The 25,827-nt window shown below is 33.7% G+C and overlaps 1 protein-coding gene across 1 annotated transcript; it reads left to right on the top strand.

Moving 5' to 3' along the window:
- The first annotated feature begins 2,459 nt into the window (after nucleotides 1–2,459).
- On the top strand, nucleotides 2,460–21,942 carry LOC127718604 (uncharacterized oxidoreductase YtbE-like). Its single transcript, XM_052224679.1, has 7 exons — nucleotides 2,460–2,498; nucleotides 11,358–11,559; nucleotides 13,180–13,308; nucleotides 16,587–16,694; nucleotides 17,655–17,873; nucleotides 18,700–18,847; nucleotides 21,819–21,942. Exons 2-7 carry the CDS (start codon nucleotides 11,369–11,371, stop codon nucleotides 21,876–21,878), a joined length of 855 nt encoding a protein of 284 aa, XP_052080639.1. The 5' UTR covers nucleotides 2,460–2,498; nucleotides 11,358–11,368; the 3' UTR covers nucleotides 21,879–21,942.
- Nucleotides 21,943–25,827: the final 3,885 nt, after the last annotated feature.

Raw genomic sequence — 25,827 nt, 5'->3', positions numbered from 1 at the left:
TTCCTAAAACGGCATCTAATAATATTGGCAAAATGCTACCTAGATGCTTCTATACACGACTTGGGCGGATCTAGGGAGGAGACAATGTGTCTGACAAACCGTTATTGCAAAACTTAGGAGGTCTTATTTTTTTTTTTGAAATTTTATTAAAAGACTAACGTTTTCGCGTTCCCCCTCCATTTTGAGAATCTCGAATCCGCCTCTATACATACTCTTATATTCTTCAGTTATAATTCAACGTCCCTACCATTCAATTCCATCTCAGCTTTTAAGTATAAAGTGCATAAGTGACCCCTAGGTGCTTAGATGAAATAGTTCAAGCTCTAAATTCACTCGAGTCTTAAAAAGCTAAGAAGAAATGTATTTTTTGTAACTATTTGAAAACAATAAACCAGCTTGTTTTCGAGAGATTTATGTTTGCGAATATGTATAATTTGGACATTCATTCTTTAAATACATAAAGTAAATTTGAAAATCGCGAAATAGAATCGCAGCGAAGTGAGCTAGAAAGGGCTAAACGCAAAATAAAGTATCCCGCTAACATAAGTTGGTTTACAGTACTTGTGTCGCTGGGTTGCTAGCTGTCTCACATTTCTTTTTATCAAATAATTGATATGTATATTATAGAGAATAATATTGATAACAATTTGAGCTAATGGTCTCTACAAACTTACTTACCCATCGTTACAAACTTTTCATTAATTTCTCGAGATCCTCTGGATTCGGATGCCTCCGTGGTTTCGGATGGTGATACCTGATGTGTCTTTTGTCATTTGTTTTGTTGTACTGTTGTATTTCTGTAACACCAATGTATACGTATCCAAACCTCCTTTTATTCATATTAAAATGCCTGCCTCGTGCGAGGAAGGTCTTTTAATTGCTTCAATTCTATGTCCAGTCAGTCCAAAGAGGTTACACATTGAAATTGCTGCTTTTTCGCTTAGCACCAATCGGCAGACCTGGGCAGATTGTGCTACGCTACATCTAGATTGTAAGATCTCCCGAGGTGTCCCGAATGCTCTTAGCATCTGTCAATTAGTAGAAAGAGCAAAGACTTGCCGGCTTGGAGTCAGTATATAGATAACAAATAGTTTAGTAGAGTATGATGGATGAGATTGTCACCTCGAGTAAAAAGTATTGTCAATCGTAGTGATGCCGAGAGAAAAATAATTTAGAGCTATATTTGTACTAGTGGAATATTATATAAATAACACATAGCTGAGAGGGTGATAGAGCAGATTGTTACCCCGAGAAAACATATTGTAAACCGGGGCGAAGCTAAGGTTGACAATGTCTTTTCGAGGGGTAACCATCTGCTCTATCACCCTCTCGGGTAGATGTTATTTGATTTATTAGACTGACTGTCCTGTTATTATTGCCTTTTAACATTTGGTTTTATTTTATTTGTTTTGATATTTTATTCATAAGTTTATACGTGATAGTAACTTTAAAAAAAGATTACCAGATGTTCAATGTGTTATGTGTAGAATGTTATCTTTATCTTAGTATAAAAAAGAAAATAACCAAAAGAAAAACAGAAAAACAGAAAAAAACAAAACAAAACAATACAAACAAAACAAAACAATTCTAGGCGTTTTAACACGAGTTTAATTAAATGAATGGTCCAGTAACGGTGATATGTTTTCCTACAGACTGTAACATAGGAACTAGGATGTTAAAATTGATATTGATCAGCCTGTCGATAAAGTGCAAAGTTCGTTTAATTTCAAATAATAATTTAGACCAATCCTAATTATATACATTGTGCATGTAGTATTTGCCGATTGACGCTAAGAAGCCATTCATCAATCAATAAACGGTTTGCTGTAGTTAATAGAACAGAAAATACCAACGGGGATCGTCTCATTTTTTGTACTCTTTAATTGTTCAGGTAATTTTTCTCTATTCCTGAAATTTTGTTTGCAAATTATTCTTTATATTTTATATCTTAGCACCCTTAATTATCTATTCGTTATATTCCAGAACCCCATACTCCTCTATTCTATATTTTGTTTGCCTTTTACTATGTACGTTTTGCCGATTATTCTCTATCCCTTGAACCTAATCCGGAACCTCATATTAGATAAATGTCAAATAATCTCCTGTGCAGAAATGATCTTGAAAGGGGTAAGATTCAGTATTCATTTGGAATGATAGAGGTATAAGTAGAGAATCTTACGTTCTTAGGAACTTGAAATACAAAGTTAACACATTAATATCTTTTAGAATGACTGAATTATGTAATGTTATATCAGATCAACTTTTTGGAAATACAAATACGAAACAAATAGATAAAACAAAAGGTCCGGTTGCAAATGCATTTTACTGTTATTATGATACAGTTATAACAATATATAAATCGATTTGTAATTTATAAACGTTCTTTTTGTTATACGTTAAGTGGTCTTCAAATTTGGTAGTCGGGTTTACCCAAAGGGGAGTAATTTTCTAAAGTGAAAGTGAAAGTAGAATGTAAACAAGTCAATTCATTCTACAAGGTGAGATAACACGCTTCATTTTGATAATAATACTTGCTTGTTTGGGAAATTATAAACCTCTGTTTGGAAAGGATCGCGGTTGACATGAAAATTTACAACTTCCACGGTATAATGTTTTCGACTAATGTCAAAATCTAGAACAAAGTAATTACATGTATACATACATGTAACAACATTTGACACTTTTTTTAAGCCCTGCAATTTAGCAAAATATTTTCAATAACGATATGAATTATATACAGAGGCATTTGTCTCTGACCGTTATATGCAGTCTGTATGTACTGTATACCACCATGAGGGCGTAAGCCCGATTATATGTATCTCATTTACACCAATAGATTATGGTTAATGCAAAAGATAGATTGCAATTATTGAGGAGGTGGTGTTCTAGTGTATTGACTTTGTGTAATTGAAAAGCTTGTTAAATGGAGGGTTTCAATTACAAAATAGCAACATTTAATGACATCGTGGTTTAAACAGGCTTGATTATTTTTAACAGAAATATAATGATCAATTAATTGTTTATATAACAAGTGCCTGTGATTACATATACACATCTCATGTCCTTAGAATTGATGCATGGTGTGGACAAAGTTATAAACATATATAATATTTTTTGTCACTGATAACGTTGATTATTTGGTTACACGCCGACATCCCATTAGTCCGACAGTTCACTAGTCCGACGGCCCATTGGTCCGACAACCCATTGGTCCGACAGCCAAATAATCCGACAACCCATTGCTCCGACAGCCCAATAATCCGACAACCCATTGGTCCGACACTTAGAAATAATTATTGCCCGGTATCAGGGTTAAAAAAATATGTCTCAGACTGTCTGTACTATAACGTATATGTTATTACATATGTACAGAAATAATTCCGTATATATTATATAGGTAGTTCTAATACTTTTTATATACATGTATAGTTACTTAATTCATAATCTGTAGATACGTACTTACAATTTGTGTATAGAGGTATATTATTCAATTTGTGTATTTTCGCGCCTTTTCGTATATACAGCAGGCATGGGGTAATGCAAATTTGTAATTGTAATGCATGGTAATGCATTACATTTTCCCAGGTAATTGCATGTAATGTGTAATGCAGCAATTTTTGCATTACATGTAATTGTAATTTAATGCATACTTTCGCAAAAAGTTGTGTAATTTCATACATTACATTGCATTACATGGCATTACTTTTTTCACATACTATATATCTTTAACAGATTGTTGGAGATTTAGCTAATGTCTTGATTAACTAAGAACATAATCATTTAAAAATTGATTTTCTATTTCCTATTTATTTATCACACTTTAAATAAATCACTAGAGGGAACTTAGAGATTAAGCCTTGCCCCAGGTAGAACTTGAAAAAAATTGGTATAAATACTAGAATACTGGAATGACCAAATTACAATTCTAAATGAATAACACAACACTGTATATCAGATTGAGTTCTTTTTTTATTTCATTTTATTTCATACATTTTCCTGCATAAAAAGATTGATATTTGAAAAACATTACTGTAAAAGTGTTCCATTGTTGTCAAAAGATCAATGAAAACCTTGTCATGATTAAATAACAGATAATTGAACATTGTCATAAAACACTAATTAGTTTGATTTACAATCAATCTTTTCGCCATGTTGGCACTTGATCATAAATTAAGCTCTATGTTTATTATATAATTAGGAAAGAAATTCTTAGTAAATATTTTGATTGAAATTAAAAAACCAATGTATATTTATAAAAGTAAAGTAAACATTAAGTTAAAATAAGTATCAAACTTCATCTCTGTAATATCTTTTCAGAGAAAACACAGGATGTATACCTTGAAACATAAAATGTGCATGAAGGATAAAACCTTCGAAACCCTTATGATGTTAAAATGTAATAGTCGTATTGAATAGACTTTTTACATGTATATCTAAATTCAATACACGCTTTGGAGATTCCGTATATCGTCAGGTTATCGGAATTCCAATGGGGACTAACTGTGCACCACTTATTGCGGACCTTTTTTTGTATTGCTATGAGTTACAATTTATGACAAAAATCAGCAAAGACCCATCGAAACAACATCTGATACACAAATTTAATAATACTTTTAGATATTTGGATGATATTTTGGCTCTCAATAATGACGACTTCAGTATGTATACTAAAGAAATTTATCCTGTTGAACTTACTTTAAATAAAGCTAATACTAACAATGACCACTGCCCTTTCCTCGATCTTGATATCTATATCATTAATGGAAAGCTTAATACTAAAATATATGATAAAAGAGATGATTTTTCATTTCCTATCGTTAATTATCCTTTTTTAGATGGTGACGTTCCCTTGTCACCATCTTACGGTGTTTATATATCTCAACTTGTACGATTCGCTCGTGTATGTAACAATGTTTTAGATTTTAACGAGAGAAATTTATGTATTACTGAAAAATTATTACACCAGGGTTTTCGATATCACAAACTAGTCAAAACATTTACTAAATTTTATCATCGGTATAAGGACATCATTCGTAAATATAGCTCAACATGCAGACTTCTTATACGTTCAGGTATTTCACATCCATTTTTTTATGGAAATATTCTTTATAAAGCACAAAAATGTCAGTATTCACCTCTGAAGCTAACAAAACCTTTAAATAGACTTATTAAGAAGGGATATAGTTACGATACTGTTGTCAGGTCATTAAAGATTGCATATTTTGGCGTTAATATTGATTCACTTATAGGGTCTTTGCATCGGCACTAAACACAATTATTTAAAAACCAGTTGTTGGCATGACACGGGTTATGTTCTTCTCATATATGTTATGATGGTATGATACTTAACCCCTAACGGGAAGGATTGTGCCTGATATTCATATGATGAAGACATAATCTTTCAATCAGTTTAATTGAAGTCTGGAGCTGGCATGTCAGTTAACTGCTAGTAGTCTGTTGTTATTCATGTATTATTGTCATTTTGTTTTTTTTTCTTTGGTTACATCTTCTGACATCAGACTCGGACTTCTCTTGAACTGAATTTTAATGTGCGTATTGTTATGCGTTTACTTTTCTACATTGGCTAGAGGTATAGGGAGAGGGTTGAGATCTCATAAACATGCTTAACCCCGCCGCATTTTTGCGCCTGTCCCAAGTCAGGAGCCTCTAGCCTTTGTTAGTCTTGTATTATTTTTAATTTTAGTTTCTTGTGTACAATTTGGAGTTTAGTATGGCGTTCATTATCACTGAACTAGTATATATATTTGTTTAGGGGCCAGCTGAAGGACGCCTCCGGGTGCGGGAATTTATCGCTGCATTGAAGACCTGTTGGTGACCTTCTGCTGTTGTCTGTTCTATGGTCGGGTTGTTGTCTCTTTGACACATTCTCCATTTCCATTCTCAATTTTATGGAACAGTTACTGCATATGCTAGAATTTTTTGTGACTTCATGTTGTTTTTTTAAAATGTTTGATTTTTCTTTTCATTTGATAATGAAATTTACAAATGTAATGTGTAATTCAATGCATTACTTTGCAAAAGCAATTGTAATTAAATGCATTACTTTGATAAATGCATGTGATTGTAATTGTAATTTAATGCAGGGTTTTGTCAAAGTAATTGTAATATAATGCATTACATTGCAATGTAATTCGCCCAATGCCTGATATACAGAAATCGTTTATTTACGGAATTGAAAAAAAACCGGATATACAGAACTATTTCCGTATGAATAGACTTGTGTATACAGAATTATGAAGTGAAATTCTTTGCATACGCATATACAGACTATACAGAATTTTAATAACGTAATATATATGTGCAGAATTCGAATTACGTTATACAGGGAATTATTTAATCAGATTCTCATCAAACTATTTTCAACAAATTAGGCGGGGCTCAGAATATGATTTGCTTTATAAAATACCGAATCTATTCTGTATATTGAATATTGTATGGCTCCAATATGACCAAATCCGACCCGCCACCTTAGATATTAGGTGGGCGACTCTGCGTCTCATTTAAAACAACCTACGACTTTTTAAAAAAATCATAAATTTGCTAAACGGTGAGGCAAACTGATGCATTTTTTTAACGCGCCCTAAGGGCGGTATTCTACTGGGACTCCGTATTGTGATGCATTAACATACACTGTACATTTAACAGGATATTGTCAATTATAGTACTGTAGTATCTGTTTTCTTCAATATTCGCATTTTAGATAAACATTCAGCATCACACGCTTCTTTAAGATACATTGACGCCAATTTACTCAAAATTAAAAACAAAATCTATACATTGTTTTTGTACTGTTATGAATCACAGTTTATGACCAAACTCAGTAAAAACCCGTCTAAATTGCATTTAGTTGATAAATTCAACAACACTTACAGTTATCTTGATGATATTTTTTCGTTAAATAATCAAGAATTTTCTCAATATACTGCGAAATTTACCCAAAGGAACTTACTTTAAATAAATCAAATTTAAACGGTAACAACTCACTGTCCTTTCCTAGATTTAGATATTTCGGTTTTACAAGGGAAACTCCACACTAAAATTTACGACAAAAGGAACGATTTTTCGTTCCCTATTGTTAATTTTCCCTTTTTGGATGGTGATGTTCCTTTGGCACCATCTTACGGTGTTTATATTTCACAACTCGTTCGCTATGCCCGTGTCTGGTGTGACGTTTTTGATTTTAACGAACGTAATCTATGTATTACTGGTAAATTATTAAGGCAGGATTTCGTTACCACAAATTACTTAAAACCTTTACTAAATTCTTCCACAGATATAAAATTTGGTTTTGAAGTTTGGTTGTACCTGTAGAAAACTTATTTCAAACGGGATTGCACATCCTCATTTTTACGGCAATATTGTTTATTGTTTACCGTGCCCGGAAATTTAGAAACGATCCTGGTAAACTTATCGATCCTTAAATACACTTATGCTAAAAGTTTACCAATTCAACACTGTAATAAGATCATTAAATATTGTTTTTATTGGTACTAATATTGATTTTGTTATCAGTAAATTAAAAGCAAACTTAATATTATTGTTATATACATATACACATTCATGGATCTACAATCTGTCGATACCTCTATCTTGGCATTGCACAAGGTCATGTTTTTCTCTGACTGTTTATGACGTCTTTACACTAAATCCATTGGATGTTTGATGTGAACAGATTGATAATTTAGTCTTAGATGCATGATTTTTTTTAATAGTTGTTAGTGGCTTTGAACTAGCTGTCAGTAACTGCGAGTACTCTCAGATCTGTACTTAGTGTCTTTTTGTTGTTTGGATGAACAAGTACCCGGCCACATCCATTTGTATTTGTAGTATTTATATGTTTATCCATCTGATGAGTTAAGCCTCTTTCAACTGATTTTTATAGTTCGTTCTTATGTTGTACTGTTACACCACTGTCCCAGGTTAGGGGGAGGGTTGGGATCCCGCTAACATGTTTAACCCCGCCACATTCTCTATGTATGTGCCTGTCCCAAGTCAGGAGCCTGTAATTCAGTGGTTGTCGTTTGTTTATGTGTTACATATTTGTTATTCGTTCAGTTTTTGTACATAAATTAGGCCGTTAGTTTTCTCGTTTGAATTGTTTTACATTATCATTTCGGGGCATTTTATAGCTGACTGTGCGGTATGGGCTTTGCTCATTGTTGAAGGCCGTACGGTGACCTGTAGTTTGTTAATTTCTGTGTCATTTGGTCTCTTGTGGAAAGTAGTCTCATTGGCAATCATACCACATCTTCATTTTTATATTAGTGTTATGCACAGTCAGTTTGCCTCAACAACTTTCTTGACTTAACCAATGAATGGTAGACAAACCAAGCGTTAGTCCAGGAGAAGGGAAACCATTTGACAAAAACACACGCGCGACAAGAACTTAGATAGATATTTTTTAATTAGTTAGTATTGGCTTTGAACTAGCTGTCAGTAACTGCAAGTACTCTGAGAACTGTACTTTGTGTTTTTGTTGTTGTTAGGGATGTATAAATACCCTGCCACGTCGGGTCTGTATTTTTGTTAGATGTTTTTCTGCTTTGTGTCTATTTTATGAATTAAGCCCTTTTCAACTGATCTATATAGTTTGTTCTTATGTTGTACTGTTGCACCACTGTCCCAAGTTTGGGGAAGGTTGGCGCCTTCAAACATGTTTAACCCCGCCACATTCTTCATGTACATGTCTGCCATATTTGTTTTTCGTAAATTGTTTGTTATAAATTAAATCGTTAGTTTTCTCAATTGAATTGTTTCATATTTTTCATGTCAGGACCTTTTTAAGTCGACTATATGGTATGGGTTTTTCTCATTGTTGAAGGCTGTACGGTTGCCTATAATTGCTTACATCCACTTCATTTGAACTTTGGTGGCTAGTTGTCTCATTGGCAAGCATACCGCATCTCCTTGTTTTTATATTACACAAGAACAAACAATAGACACTTAAAACTAGTTAAACCAACGTATAGATATTGAACTCCATTAGATTTTGTTTTATTATGATTGTTTTTCACCAAAATTTACGTAAAATTGAAAAAGAACTCCATTGTGATACAAACAGCCATGCGTTAAGAATTATGACCCGTGGTTTTCTGACCTAAGTGGTTGTAGAGGCTCTGTTTACGTGTTTTCATTAAAAGAATATACGCTGAGTTTACTAGGGTCCGATGCATGGTTTCTTTCAAGAGTCTATTTTGTTTCCAATGAAAAAAGTTTTAAATAGTTAAAAGTTTTAAATAGTTAGCAGAAGCAAACTGTTTTCAAATTATTTCAAGAAAATAATATTATTTTAGAAACAGTACTTATTCAACGGGTACACAGCGTTCAAATTAAACACTTTTTGGGGGGTTTTATTTATGAATCAAATATTTTTTATACAAATCAAAAAAGTATGGCGTTCATTATCCATTTATCACTGAACTAGTATATATATTTGTTTAGGGGCCAGCTGAAGGACGCCTCCGGGTGCGGGAATTTCTCGCTGCATTGAAGACCTGTTGGTGGCCTTCTGCTGTTGTCTGTTCTGTGGTCGGGTTGTTGTCTCTTTGACACATTCCCCATTTCCATTCTCAATTTTAATTAAGACATAAACATGCCCCCCTCACAAACAGATATGGTCGGTGCCTTAAAGTATGTACATTTTCAGTTAAATTGAAATTTACAACTCAAAAAGGCCCTAATTGATACCAAATGCCCATAGTCAAAGTTGTATTATTTCCCATTTTCGGAATGCACAGCATAGATTTCTCTCTTAAATTTAATCGGGAGTTAAACTGAATAACAACACGTATTGTGAAAAAGACTAATTTAATTAATTCAAACAGCACAGAATGATAATGGACACCCAAACGCCGAAATATAAAGACAAATAAAATACCCGGACCCGTAAAAAAAGGGGGGCCGAGAATAAGGACTCAGCAGTTGAAATAAGCATTTATATCAACTCCAAGGCACTGAGACAAATATCCCGCATGAAGAATAATAGGAATCTTAACTGACAACTACAAATATTATCGAGAATGGAGTTGATCTTTTGGAGAAAATTTACCCATACACTTATAACAGATGCATTACCGGAATAATGAGCTGTCGGAATATTGGGATGTCGGAATAATGGGCTGTCGGAATAATGGGATGTCGGAGTAGTGGGCTGCCAGAATAATGGGATGTCGGAATAATGGTTGTCGGACTAACAGGATGTCACCGATTATTTGGAGCTATATTTGCACTTTAGTCTAGTGGAATATGATAAATTATCGCCCTTCCCTTTGCCTATATATCACCCTGCTCAATGGCTCCGTAATTCTCGTATTACAACTTTGAGCCGTGAGCAGAACTTATCAGTGACGCAATACTGTTTGAGGAAAAGTTATCAGTTATGTACGAGAAGACGTTATCAAGATAATGCACGCCTCGTGCACACGTACATTTAATCCGAATTGAATTCAAATCGAATGCTAATCGAATTCGCTAATCGCGTTCTAACACTCTTCTTTTTTTAATTCGAATCGAATTCGAATTGGCTAATTCGCATTATCCAATTCGCATTAGAAATGCGTTTTCGTTAATGCGAATTAGTTAATTCGCGTCAATTCGAATTAACCTATGGTATGGACACTTTCTACATTGCAATTCGAATTACCCGAACAAGTGCTTGGACGGACAAATTAAAAGAATATCATCACTATTTCTTGATTCTTTAAAATTGAAAACAAACGTAACACTAATAATTCGTGTCCGCGAAAATATCATAGGTGTAAACTATGATGACGTCAATTTTTTTTTCGTTTAACAATGATTTGTGCAAAATAACAGGAAAAAAATGTTCTTGCAAAAAATAGGAAAAATCTATCCCTGTTGTTGAAATGAGAAGGAACAATAATTCCGATAAATGCCATATCAGATCAGGAGAGCAAGTTTGGAGATGTTATTGGCTCTAAAATGGTTGTTTTGTTTTAAATTATAATTAATTAATTAATAATTTTGAATTAAAAGTTAACGTCGTTCGGACAGTAAAGCGAGTTTGACGGGCATTGCAATTCGTATTAAAATTTACGTTCGGACGTAAAACTGTTCGAATACGAATTAAACTAATTCGAATTAATTATTGCGAATCGAATTCGAATTACGTGTGAACGCAGCATTACTTTTGTTAAGCGTATAACTGTCTAAGAATGGAAAAAGATTAGAAATAGCACGATAAACAGACTATTGGGATTTCTGTGTATAAATATCATAAATATCAATGTGTAGAAAACCCGATAATCTACACACTAATTTTTCATTTATTCATTTTTTTTTTTTGTTAAATGGTTGCGTTTTATGTTGTAATTTAGGATAGTGTATTATGACGAAAAGAATGGTATCTATAGCAACAGACATTACCTCTAGATTGACTTTAAACGATGGAGTATGTATGCCAATGTTTGGTCTTGGTATGTATGAAGCATCTTCTGGGAGCGGAGGAGTGGCAGAAAAAGCAGTCGAGTACGCCTTATCGAAAGGATATCAACTAATAGATACCGCAGAATTTTATGGGTTGGTATATAATCATTATTCATTGATAATTTCCTTGATATTTGGCACCACTCATTCATCTTTTGTGGCGGGATCTTTAAACAAAACATTTATAAACATCTAGAAAAAAAATCGTTTCATTATTACTTTAAGGTGGAAAATCAGATAAAATATAGTGTGTTTCTATTTGAAAACAAACCCAAAGAAAAGAAACAAAATCTAAGTAAAATGTTTTCTCCGGAAGAAAAGCGATGGTTCCATATCAAAAATAATTATAGCGTGAAATGTTCGAATTTTACCTTGCATTCGAATATATGATCAAAATTATTCTATTACACATTTTGATAGATATGTTGTAAATTCTTTAGTTAACAGAGGGGCTTCGGTGGCCGAATGTTCTAAGTGATTGAACTACTGTTTCGATCACTAGCCTGTCAACTTTGAGGTTGTGAGTTCGAATCCCGCGCATGGTAGGTGCGGTCGACTCCGATCTTTAAAATCGATTAGGATTGTCAGTTTTCTTACCGAAGGTTTGTGGTTCTCTCCAGCCACTCCGGCTTCCTCCACCAATAAAAACTGAATGTCACGAAATAGCACAATAGGCGTTAAACACCAATCAATCAAATTGTTTACAGTCTTATCCTTATGATTATTAAGTTAATATATACAGGATCGAATAATAAAAGCCTGAGGGATAAACAATCTGAAATGCAAAATGTAGAATTTAAATGTAATGATATTTGGTATGGCTAATAGATGAATTGGGCAAACTCGAGGCTTTTCCAATTCGGATCGAAATCGAATTCAATTAAGTTAAGGGAACAACCATTTACATTCAAGGGTAGGGGGTTATGCTGTTTTATATGGGCTTGAAAAGATGTACACATTTTTTTTAACTACAATCAAACCTACATATTGATTTTCTTATTAAGTCGGAAACAGGCTGTTATTTTTCAAGCTAAGAAATTAAAAGGTGTGTGTTTTCCAATAAGATCACGGACAGTAAATAAAGCTAGTATATACTGGTAAATTTGTTTTAATAAATTTTTTTATAGAATTTTCACAAATTATTTTTAATGGTATGCATAAAGGTAGATATACATAATACAGAAATCCATTAATTGTATTGAATATCTTGCAAGCTTCGGGTTTACAAAGGGTGGATGCATGGACCGAAAAAAAGAGAGGGCGTAAAACGAACTATCTCGGAATTGAAGTATTGCTTTTGATAAGGGTTGATATATTATAAAATATCATGATTACCGAATATACAGAAATTTATTTCCCCATATATCACTAACAGTCACTATCATTCAAAAACAACTTCGAATGTGATGTGTGATGGTCTGGATTGGGTTTACAGAATAGAAAATAATGGAACAAAAGTGCAAAGACAAAAAATAAAGAAAAGATAAAAAGGGAAAACAAGAATAGAGACTAGAAAATAATGGGGTGCTAAAATATAAAGAATGGAGAATAATGGACAAAATAAACAAATAATAGATATAAAAGGGTAAAAAAAAAATAAAAAGTAAACGAGAGACCACCCCATCAAGACTCTCATTTGTTTTACAGAATCACATGTACAGTACGCAGCACAAAGATTGACCTCTACGTTAATTTGGATTTATTTTATTTTAGGAATGAAGCCGATGTCGGAATGGGTATAAAGAAATCCGGATTAAATCGAGAAGATATATTTGTTGTCACCAAGTTGTGGGATAATGGATTCAGTCGGTGTAAGAAAATATTTAACCAAAGCTTAAAAATGTAAGATATGCGTTACTTTACGAAGTACTTTGTTCCTATATTTTTGAAGCCAACATTATTCAAGTGGGAGAAACACAAATCTATTATACATTGTACTTATATACCGATGATCATTTATATCGAATTTCAAAACTTGCAAGTATGAACAAAAGGAGATGTGGGATGTACGTCAATTGAGCAGTAACCTTAGAAAACATGCTAAAAAGTCTTATCCCCGGCTTAGTTTATTTTTAGGATTTTGATTGGTAAAAGCACATCGTTACAAAACCCATAGCCCCTGGGTGTTGCTAACCCACATACCCGGACTTGCTATCCATTACTCCGGGGGACGTCACGCGCGTTTCCTTAGTTCCATGGTTCTTTTTTGAGAAATATAGAATTCTGTAGATTATTCATGATGTCTGTAATTAAATATTAAATCCACTAACGATTTTATCTTATTTTGTCGATCATTTGCACTCATTTTAGTAAATGCATCACTTGGCTGCCACATTGTCTATGAATGGGACTACTGACATAGCTATGCAATTGACCCACGTTGACGTCACATCGTCTATGATGTAACTCTCACAACATTGAGCGCCAAATTCGACCCATTCCAATTTCTCTGTCTCCGTATTAAAAACGTCTTATATTTGACTACCTGTAGGGTTCTACCAAAGGTAGTACCCTACACCCCGTAAAAGATATGTCAAATTCACAAATTTCGATAAAAGATTTTTAGAAAATGAAAAATCAATAAGCAAATGGTTTGGTAAAGACCCTTGCACATGGAACTTTCATTACGGGCATCTTGTTTAATGCGCCCACTATCACCACCAGGCCGTAGTTGACTGTATATTCATACTTTCCACAAAGCAAAACAAACTCCTTAGTAAGTTTTCGTACTTATCTATTCCTAGATTTTACAGAAACCTTTAATTATGTGGATTTTTTCCTAATGTTCACGTACAAACATTATTCGTAGATTACATGGATTAGTAACTTTGCATATATCAGTCTAATTTGTAAGAGCAATTCTTTTTTTACACTTGACAATAGTATACATACTACCACACTGAAATATATATATACTATTAAGCTTTTTAAAGTTGCCACCAATCTCACTTTTGCCTTAAACTTTTGAAATGAGCTTCATGCAAGCATGTTGCAAAACGTTTATGAACTTCAACGATGATTTTATATTGAAATGTCTTCTAATGAAAATGTCAAAAAAGTTAAAACATTGTATAACTTTAGACACTAGAAGCACGCGAATGTCTTGAAAAAAATCAAAATGCATTTTATATGCAAATTGCATACTTGTCATTGCAAACTAATTTTAACAGTTTTATATGTTGTGCTGTTACACCGATGTCCCAGGCTAGGGAGAGTATTGAGCGCTCACACACATGTTTATCTCTGGTTGATACATTGTAGTTGTCTCATTGGCAATCGTACCACATCTCTTCATTTTTGTAATAAACCCTCAACTTTCCATTTGCACCTTTCCAAAGTTAGGAGCCTGTAATTCAGTGGTTGTCGGTTTTTGTTTTACGTTTATTGTTTTGTCAAAAAACAGGTTGTGGTTTTTTCGTTTGAAATTTTCAATCTTTGTGATGTCGGAGCCTTTTATAGCTGTCAATACCATATGGAGTTTGCTTAATGTTGAGGACCGTTCAATTACCTATAAGTTCTTAAGTCCGCTTCAATTTTATACGACCGCAAAAAATTTTGCGGTCGTATATTGGTATCACGTCGTCGGCATCGTCGTCGTCGTCCGCGTCGTCTGAAGACATTTGGTTTCCGGACGATAACTTTAGTAATTAGTAAATAGAAATCTATGAAATTTAAACACAGGGTTGTCTCATTGGCAACAAACCACATCTCCTTCTTTAATTTTTAACCGGATTTTCGAAAGAAAAATCGGTTATTGATTTTGGGGTGTACGGCGGGCGTTCGGGCGGACGGGCGGGCGGGCGGGCGTCTGCCAAACAGTGTCCGTTCATTAACATGAAAACCCTTAAACGAAATCTTTTCAAATTTAGATATGTTGTTTCATGTGACTAAATAAAGGTCAAGTTCAATTTTCACGATTTTAGCTGTTCTTGTTGTTGAGTTTTAGACCTTTCAGTAGCAAAATTTATTTTTATTATATGAAAGTGAGTTATTTCCCTTTGAGCAGAAATTAATAATTAATTTCTTTGTCATTTGGTCTCTTGTTAGATTTTTTTTTTAATTTTGAGGCCTGTCTTCAAATTGGTTCACATTTAGGTCCATAGGGTCCAGAATACAACTTTTTTTATTTAAAACAAATTGAATTCTTGGTGTTCTTTGATATGCTGAATCTAAGTGGTATTTAGATTTTTGATTATAATTTGAAAATAGATATAATATCATAAAATTAACTAATTTTAGAGAACTATTTTTGCTGTTTATATCACTGGTTCATGGAAATAAGGTTGAGTTATTTCCCTTTGAACAGAAATGGTTAAGTATATATGGATTTTGGTCTATTAATGATTGTCTCTGTTCAATTCATTTTAGTCATTAGTTGTCAAAAATTTCTTTATAACTATTTTTTTTTAAGTCATGCGTGTTATGAAGGTAGATGTCACAGTTGTTATGTGGTATTTTATTTTTGTTGTGTGTGTGTTAATGTTCAATTTTTACTTGATCCTGTTTTGGGGTTCAGATTTGCAAAAATCGTTTTCATTATTAATTAGATAATAATCTATTTTAAATATTCAATCCAAATTCAGAGCTGTTTTAAGCTTAAATGTTGTGTCCATACTTGCTGAACTGTTCAGGAAAATCCGGTTTGCTGTCACTCTGACAGCCTCTTGTTCTAAGCTGAACTGGGTAGAACTTCGAAAAAGCCTTCCGTCTTGCCTCCTGTCCGTCTATCAGTCCGGCAAATCAAATTTCCACATTTTTGTCTTAGTGCTTGAAGATATTTATTTGATATTTAGTATATAGTTTAATTATGACTAGTTACAGATTATGTTTGAATTTTGTTTCGCTCTGATTATTTTGTGCAGAGAAGTGGTCCTTGAAAATGCATGCAAGTAATCGGTTTTCCGCACTTTTATTATAAAAAGGGGTACCTATTGTTCAGAAAGTACAAAATTTACAAGAGCAATGGGTTAGTAATCACCTGTTGTATCAATGCTTTTAAAGAGTTCACGTGAAACAGAATTGTAATCTCTGCGACTGAAAAGTTTAGAACATACTTAGGAAAACTGATTTTGTCAATCATGTCCCTTAACCTGGGCCTGTCTCATGCATTTATTGTATAGGCTTGATTTACAGTACGTAGATCTGTATCTGATACATTCACCTAGTAGTGGTCAAGTAGTGGAAACATACAAAGCCATGCTGGAGTTAAAACAGAAAGACCTTGTCAGGTAACGGATATCATGAATTGTTATAGCAACTCGTGACACAGAGTTCATTTTAAACAATATCGTTTATTCATTTTTGAATTTAGTTATTAAACACGAGGCAGTGATAAGGAATTTGTTAAATTTGAATAGATGGAAGATGAGACAGCAATACGTGGAATCGTAAGTTCCACGTACATGATAGGAAAATCATATGGTCAACCCGTTTTTTTTATATTTTTCTCAGGCAAGTTTTTCAAGTTAAATAGGCAGGTTCAGCAAAGAAAGTCGACCATGACTATGGTAGAAATGTCGACTGCTATAAGAGAACGAAGATACGTTGAACTAGTGAAGAAAGTTGTCTTACAAAAGGTCACTACAGGATCATTTAAATAATTAATGCAAGGATTCTATACAGGAGAAATATACCTTAACGTGGCATGGGTGTAGGCGTGAAACTACTAATTTTTGTGGTTATTGATTTTCAAACGTATTTGCTAATTTTTGGTAAATTAATGCACAAGAGGGAAAATATTTCAACCTATATTATATTGCTATAAAAAAAAGCAGATATTTCACACCATAAACTTTCAATACATGTACCCATACAGAACTTCAAATGCGAACTTTGTCAACGTACATAGGATCCCACTATTCATGAGACAATGTAATATTCAATTATTACATTAATGACTTAGTTTCCAATTATAGAATTAATATTTGAATCAAAGGCAGAACAAACTCTGTTCGCTCTCAATGCAAATCTGGAAAAAAAAATGAAAACGCAAATCTTAAGGTACATAAGAATTTTTGTTCATTTTCATATCTCATAAACTGCACAATGTACAGCCTGTTTTGTATAAGCAGGAACTAAAGTTTGTCCTACTTTTCTATTCTCCATTGAGTGAAAAAGTTATGAATTTGAAATCAATGCCGGCAATTTAAAAACTTCTTTTTTATTCAGTTTATCTTTTGCATTTACAGATCAGTAGGTGTTTCTAACTTTGGGGTTCAACATTTGGAGGGTCTAGAATCTGCTGGGCTTCCAACACCATCAGTGAACCAGATTGAACTGCATCCATGGCAACAGAAACCGGAAATAGTAAAATACTGTCGAGAGAAAGGAATTACTGTGATGGGATATTCTCCTCTGGTTAAAGGAAAAAGATTTGATGATCCTACTCTTGTGAAAATTGCAAACAAGTATGGGTTGTTTTTATTTTGTAATTTAGTTCCAACATAAGTTGCATAAAATATCAATAGGTCAAAAGCAACCATCTAAAGTGGTTTACAGATGTTGTCAGCATGCCACTTAAAACTAGATGTCCAAAACTATTGAATATGCAAATATCACAGCTATTATATATGAAACTTCTAAGAGGTTGATTGTCAATGACGACCAGTAAATTAATAAATATTTAAGAACTTGAAGAAGATTGGAATTTAAATTTGCTTTGCAAGCAGTTAGGGGGCAACAAAGTACACATCCATGCTTGATATGATTAGGATGTTCTTAGAGAAAATGAGATAAAACGTAATCGAATAGTGCTGTCATGCAACCTTTAGCTCAGCATATTTGTCAGTGAAAAAATGTTTACGGGATGTGAAAGGTATTTCAAGGAAAGACAGATAGCACTATGATGAACAAAAACTGTAAGAAAATAAGTATTTACCGATGTTCCAAATTTCAATATGAGACTCTATAGAGAATACTAGCCACAAAAAATGAAAATGAGGGAATCGCATCAACACACAATGGTGCACACTTATTTCAACATTTCCTCATTTACTAGTTGTACACGTCATTTGCTCATGACAACTATAAAGCTTATAGCCGTATAGCGAGTCGTTGTGTTTCTTTTCTGTGTTGTGATTTAAATACTGTTGTTTGTCTTTTGTTCGTTTTTTGCCATGGCATTGTCGGTTTATTTTTGACTTATAAGTTTGAATGTCCCTTTGGTACAATGTATCTTTCGTTTCTCTCTTTCATGAAAAAAGAAAAAGGATAAAATGATTTCATCTGTGATAGGTACAAGAAATCACCAGCACAAATCCTTATTAGATGGAGTATACAACATGGGTTTATTACCATACCAAAATCTGGAAAACTGAACCGAATAGATTATAATATGGAAGTATTTGATTGGGCTATAGCGGATGACGATATGACTGTCTTGGTAAGTATATGTGTTTCAAAATATACTTAATTTACGAAAAAATTAATTTCTACGAAAAGGTTTAAAAATGGATTGTAAAATGGAAACTAATTTGACTGAAACATCTCTTTTGAAGTTTCAAACTCTATGATACACATGGGAACTTAAAACCGATATTATGGGTAGTATAGCCAAGGTATCGTGATAAAAAGAAAAAAAACTGCACAAAATCATGCAATTATTTTTTTCAGAATCTTGTCATGCTGTATTTTTCTTTTCAAGATACTTCAATGTGTATATCATTAAACATATATACCTACACATCAACAAGATTTCACAAACACTAATTTATTTAGCTCCACAAGGATAACTTAGAGAATAGAAATATTGTCACTCTTGCTTATCCTCCGACCGGCAGTGAAACCTTACTAAAGTGGGATTCCCATTTGGAAGTGCGGGATGTACAAGTATGCATCCACGTCCGGTCATAATGGGGACATTTAATCCGATTACATTGTGTAAAGAGAGCAACACGCTCTCTACACGTTTAGAATCCTTGCAACAACTCTTTGATGGGCCCGTAGGTGACCTGTTGCAAAGCAAAATGTGTGTCCTTCTCCATTATACCCTCATTTTCCAGTGGCAGTCCGAATCCCCCCCCCCCCCCCCCCGGACCTTCATCACAGACGGCTTATATTACCTATTGTATGTATTGTTAATTTGTTTTCGTCCTGAGCATGCATGAAATATTTGCCACTTGACGTTAAGCAACCAACAATCAATCAATCAATCTATATGGTAAAGAAAAGAAAATGTGCACATGTTTAATGTTTAATGTATAATGCTTAGCACACATGGTATTGTTGATAAAAATACAGCATTGTTCATCTTTTTGCAAAGTTACAGCTTTAACAACACTGGTCTTAGCAACAAAACATCGAAGACTACATTTTCAAACTCATGATTTTCTCATCAACCGCACATGTGTCAACTTTGTAAATTGATATTGATCGATTAACTCACCATTGATACCAGGATTAAAATTGTATACGCCAGACGCACGTTTCGTCTACAAAAGACTCGTCAGTCACGCTCGAATCAAAAAATATAAAGAGACCAAATAAAGTAGGAAATTGAAGAGCATTGTGGACCCAACACACAGTCTGTATTCCAATTGATACCTATCAGACCGATTTGTTATTGTATGCCTTTGAAGCAGATTTCATACATTGTACATACAATTGAGAATGGAAATGGGGAATGTGTCAAAGAGACCCGACCAAAGAGCAGAAAATAGCCCAAGGCCACCAATGGGTCTTCAACACGACGAGAAAATTCGCACCCGGAGGCGGCCTTCAGCTGGCCCCGAAACAAAAATGTGTACTAGTTCAGCGAAAATTGACGTCACACTAAACTCCAAAACATTCAAATGACATAAAAATGAACAAAAAACATACATTACTTTGTAGCTCACCTGGCCCGAAGAGCCAAGTGAGCTTTTCTCATCACTTGGCGTCTGTCGTCCGTCATCGTCCGTCGTCGTCCGTCGTCAATAACTTTACAAAAATCTTCTCCTCTGAAACTACTGGGCGAAATTTAACCAAACTTAGCATCAGTTTAGAAATGCGTCCGATGACCCCGCCTGCCAACCAAGATGGCCAACATGGCTAAAAATAGAACCTAGGAGTAAAATGCAAGTTTTACCTTTTATTTTGAAAACCGTTAGAAATAGACAAAATCTGACGAGGCAAACATGTTCAGCAGATTGAGCTCTACCAATTGTCCTTATACGTCAATACTGCCAGACAACTTCTTATAGGAGTTATTGCCCCTAAATGACAAATTTTACCATTTTTTTTCATTTTTGCCTTTTATCTTGAAAATTATATTAGATAGATAGAAACTTATATACATGTAAGCAAAAATGAACAGCAAGACAAGATCTACAATTAAGACAATTCGGAGGAAAACGTCCAAAACATTTTATTGGAGTTATTGCCCTTTAATGAAGATTTTTACCATGTTTTGTCTTATACGATAAACATTATGATAGATAAATAGACATTTTAAATCACAAAGATTATCAGCAAGGCAAGATCTACTAACAAGTCAAATTTTGCCGATATAGTTAGTAGACTGGTACTCTTTATAGGAGTTATTGCCTTTAAATGAGGATTTGTTTACCCTCTTTTGTGTTTTGAGCAAGATAGAGAGAAACTAAACAGACTGAAGGATCAGTAATATAAGATCAACAAAACAGAGATTTTTGTTATGAATTATATTCTCGTCTACAAAGTTGGAGAGTTTCCTTTTTTAAATATGCACATTGACCAAGGTGAGCGATACAGGCTCTTTAGAGCCTCCAGTTTATGAACAAAAACAAAAAGAATGCACGCGTTGTCGTGCTACTGTAAGCATGCTCCACGCGGAATTCAAAGTATCAGAGACAGAAAGTAAGTGCCTGATTAATCCGGAAGACGCACACACGAAATAGTTCACTAATACGATGTTTTTCAACCCATGTTTTCCCGGTATATTCGAGACACTTTCCCCGTCGTCTCACTCGGACTCGCTTCGTTTGGAGTCATCTGATTCTTTTACATTTGATATCTTGGTTTACATATTTAAAGTGGATTTACGAGTGTTTGTCATCATTTAACAATATGTACCGACAAAATTGTCAAAGAGAAAAAACTGTCCAATGAATACTAGTACTAAACTCTCCAACAACAGAACATAAACATGATGAACTGCATCTCGTATATAAATAACAACAATTTACCCTTTCAGAATCTAATGCCATCTGTGTCATTTTTCCAAAAGACTACACCAAAACGTTGTGATTGGTTAATACCTGTTTGGAACAATAAACATTCATTGACGAAATTTTAATTTCATTGCACCTTCAGATCCATAAACAACGAATAAAAAAAAGCCTCAGCATGCCATATTTACGAAATGTGAATTTATTTGTTTCCAATTTATTTTACAGAATAGTTTCCCAGACAATTCATGTACGTGGAATCCTTGTAAAATGCCTTGGACAGACTGATTAAGATGATATTATTGACATGATATTGTTTAAAAACCTTTGTTAGTTAATAGTTAAACATGTATAACTCGTTATGTTGAGTTGATAATTAAAAAATTACTTTTTGAATATTCCAAGCATCAGTTTGGGTGTCACATGTTGCAGATGATCTGCCTTCCATTCCGGAGCACCTGAGATCTACCCCCGATTTTGGTTGGGTTCTTTTTGCTCAATCTTTACTTTTTTATGTGGTGTTTCGTCTACTGTTGTTTGTCGTTTTTCGTTTTATGCCATAGTGTCGTCAGTTTGTTTTCGACTTAAGGGTTTGAATGTATCTTTCGACTCTTTTTTGGGGAAAACAAGCGTATTCATCCAATATATTAATTAAGAGTTCATTGAAATCGAAATGCAAATCACGGCTTTCTGCACAACAACGATATTGTCACTTTCAAGAGCTGCACATATAAAACATATTCCAGCAAAATAACAAATTTCAATTTCATGCTGAACCGGTATTCAAAGAAATAACTTATCTCTTAACCATGATAGATTTGTCATTTCGGGGCCTTTTAAAGCTGACTCTGCGGTATGGGTTTTACTCATTAATGAAGGCAGTATGGCGACCTATGATCACACCACATCTTATTTTTATATTCATTTCCAATCTTCGAACCGCGATAGGATAATAAGCCTTAATCAGCAGATTTTTTTTTTTGCAATTTTTTAAGATCTTGATATTACGTATAAAAGGTAACAATAACATTCAGAATTTTAACCATATGTATCAAAATGATAACAGCGATAAATTACAAATCTATGGGACCGACGCTCTCACTTCTACATGTTCTACATACTGTATAAAATGAAGTCTGCGCTAAATTATATAATATAGGAACGACACGTTCTCTTTACTGTAAATCTGCATACTGTATTTAAATAGTTAAGTGCTAAATGATATATATACCTAACCAACACATTTTTTTCTACATACTGTATAAACATAGGACAGCACTACTTAATACAAATATTGGACCGATGCTAGCTTTTCTTCGGACGCGTCGGATTTTTACGAGCAAGCTTACATTGTACTATTTGTAGTCTGCATGCAGACATAACACCGTACTTGGAATCATCATTCGGTATCCGAACCTACCAGTCTTTGATTTTATTCCTAAGACCATTATTTAGACTCCGAATCTACCAGTGTTTGCTTTTATTCCTGAATACCACATACAAGCTTGGCAGAAAAGCTATAAATTGCTCACTTGGATGTATTTTGAGCAAAGAAGTTAAATGTGCTTTTTTATCAGAGGCAAAGTAATCACTAATTGTGAGTACCTTCTTTAGAAAAGTTCTACTTGAATGTTGTCATTTTCTTTCACTATTTTACTAAAATCGCAATACCCCCTAGACTTACAATGTTAACTATCAACTCCGCTGGCGGCCTAGTTGAAACCATCAGGGAACTTCAATTAAGTTTCGTTGTAATAAGTATTCCAGAGGTTGTTTGAAAACTATATCTATCGAACTCAGTCTTTTTGGGTCTTATAATTTTTTCACCACAACAAAAGTAGCAAAGGAACATCTGCTATTAACAAGAAAAGCACAATGTATCTTCTGCGAAGGTTTAATGTAAACTTTGTCCTTTGTTGGTGGACGTTCTGAGTTTTCGATCCGCACCCGAAGGTTCTTACACTTATTAAAGACATCCATAAGTACATACAGATCAAGTTCGGTTTTAGTAAATTTTCAGCATTAATTTAAAAGAGGATTTTGAAAATTAAATTACAAAAGGATATCACGATCATGTATGTGGACGAGTCGAAACAAAAGAAAACTCTAATATTATATTGTTATGAGATATATGCAAAGTTTTGGTTCATTCAGTAAAGTGGTTACCAAGAGGAAATCCGACGGCACGAACACTGATGGCAAAAACTCACATTATCTTCGGCCAAGTGAAATAATAAAATCAGAACAGCATTGAATGATAGTTTTATCAGACAAAAAAATCCTCTTCACAATAGTAGACATACTGTATTAATTGCGGTCAGTGCTGAATTATATATTAATATATTTAGAATAGACACTGTCCTATCACTAATCAGTTCAATTTAGATTTCACAAAAAAAAAAAAAAATGAAGACCACTGACAACTTGTTTGTACTTAAATTTTTATACGACCGCAAAAAAAAATGTGTGGTCGTATATTGGTATGACGTTGGCGTCGTCGTCCGGCGTCGTCGTCGTCGTCCGAAGACACATTAGTTTTCGCACTCTTAACTTTTGTTTTAGTGAATGGATCTCTATGAAATTGTATTGCAAGGTATCATACTACAAAGGGAATGCTGGGATTTAGTTTGGGCGTGATGAATCATAAGGGGGTTCAAAAAAATGGGGGGGGGGATATGTTTTTCCTTTTTATTTTCTTTAAAATTTTCCATTTAAAGTTGGTTATGTTTTATTTAAGGAATAATTGTAATATTTTTTCTGTCTATGAAGAAATGACATAAAAAATGTGGTGCACACTGAATAACCTGCGTAGCGGGTTATTTTAAAGTGTGCACCACATTTTTTATGTTATTTCGAATAGGCAGAAAAAATATTACAGTCATTTCTTATAATTTAATTCTAAATTTCATTTTAAACCGGAGTAAACCATAAAAAACGTTGATGACGTCACGGTCACATGACAAAATTATGTCTATGAGCTGATAAACAAATCAACGTCAACCAATCAGAAGACGCGTTACATCCAAAATTAAATTATTTATAGATAAAAGCAAATAATAATGATATGGTTTGATTTCATCAAAAATTGAAATATTGGGGTTCTTTGATATGCTGAATCTAACCGTGCATTTAGATTCTTAATTTTTGGTCCCGTTTTCAAATTGGTCTACATTAAGGTCCAAAGGGTCCAAAATTAAACTAAGTTTGATTTTAACAAAAATTGAATTCTTGGGGTTCTTTGATATGCTGAATCTAACCATGTATGTATTTAGATTTTGAATATTGGACCATAATAGGTAAAATAAAAACATTTAAGTTCTTAGACCACATTCATTCTGTGTCAGAAACCTATGCTGTGTCAAATATTTAATCACAATCCAAATTCATAGATGTATCAAGATGGAATGTTGTTTCCATACTTGCCCCAACTGTTCAGTGTTCGACCTCTGCGGTCGTATCAAGCTGCGCCCAGCGGAGCATTTTATTCATAAATAAAGATATATAACTTGGTTAGAAACAGATGTGTACATACTGCACTGACTTGCACAAATATTTTGGTTCAGTGTGGCGTAAAACTTTACTTTTTATCGTCAGGTGGAAGAAGGATGGATTATGTGATTAAATGCATGTATTCGATGAAAAAGTCCATACTTAAAAAAAAAAGAACTATGTTACTGATTACCTTGATGAAAATTGAAGAAGAATTCTGCGGAATTCTTTGAAAACTTTGAGGCGAACCCTATTTAACCGTAAACCGTTTTATGAATAGCAACTCATTGTTAATTAAAAAGAGTAAGACGTTCTTGGTTGAAAGACACACAAAATACAATATCAAGTAACAAGAACATTATCATACAAGTGAGAGATTTAGCTAGCTATAAAACCAGGTTTAATCCACCATTTTCTAAATACGAAAATGCCTGTACCAAGTCAGGAATATGACATTTGTTATCCATTCGATGTGTTTGAACTTTAGATTTCGTCATTTGTTTAGGGACTTTCCGTTTAGAATTCCTCGGGGTTCGGTATTTTTGTTATTTTACTATGCGAAATAGAGCAACTTGCTCGAACAAAATAGGATCTATTTGCCATTTGCTGAACCACTTTAACAAACTGCATCAAAGTTATTACATTGACAGTAATATAGGTAGTATGAAAGAACTGCAATTTTATTTACCTGTTCCTTTATTATTTTTTTGTTCCTTCTAATCTTACATAAAATTTTTAAATTTTGTAT

The sequence above is a fragment of the Mytilus californianus genome, unplaced genomic scaffold, assembly GCF_021869535.1.
Source record: "Mytilus californianus isolate M0D057914Y unplaced genomic scaffold, xbMytCali1.0.p SCAF_10, whole genome shotgun sequence".
Lineage (NCBI taxonomy): Eukaryota > Metazoa > Mollusca > Bivalvia > Mytilida > Mytilidae > Mytilus > Mytilus californianus.
This window is presented reverse-complemented; position numbering and strand designations above follow the sequence as displayed.

Excerpts from the sequence above, each read along its gene's own strand:
- LOC127718604 (XM_052224679.1), top strand. The coding sequence starts at position 11,369 with ATGACGAAAAGAATGGTATCTATAGCAACAGACATTACCTCTAGATTG. Across the intron at positions 16,695-17,654 it reads AAACAGAAAGACCTTGTCAG|ATCAGTAGGTGTTTCTAACT; the intron begins GTAACGGATATC and ends TTGCATTTACAG. Across the intron at positions 17,874-18,699 it reads CTTGTGAAAATTGCAAACAA|GTACAAGAAATCACCAGCAC; the intron begins GTATGGGTTGTT and ends CATCTGTGATAG.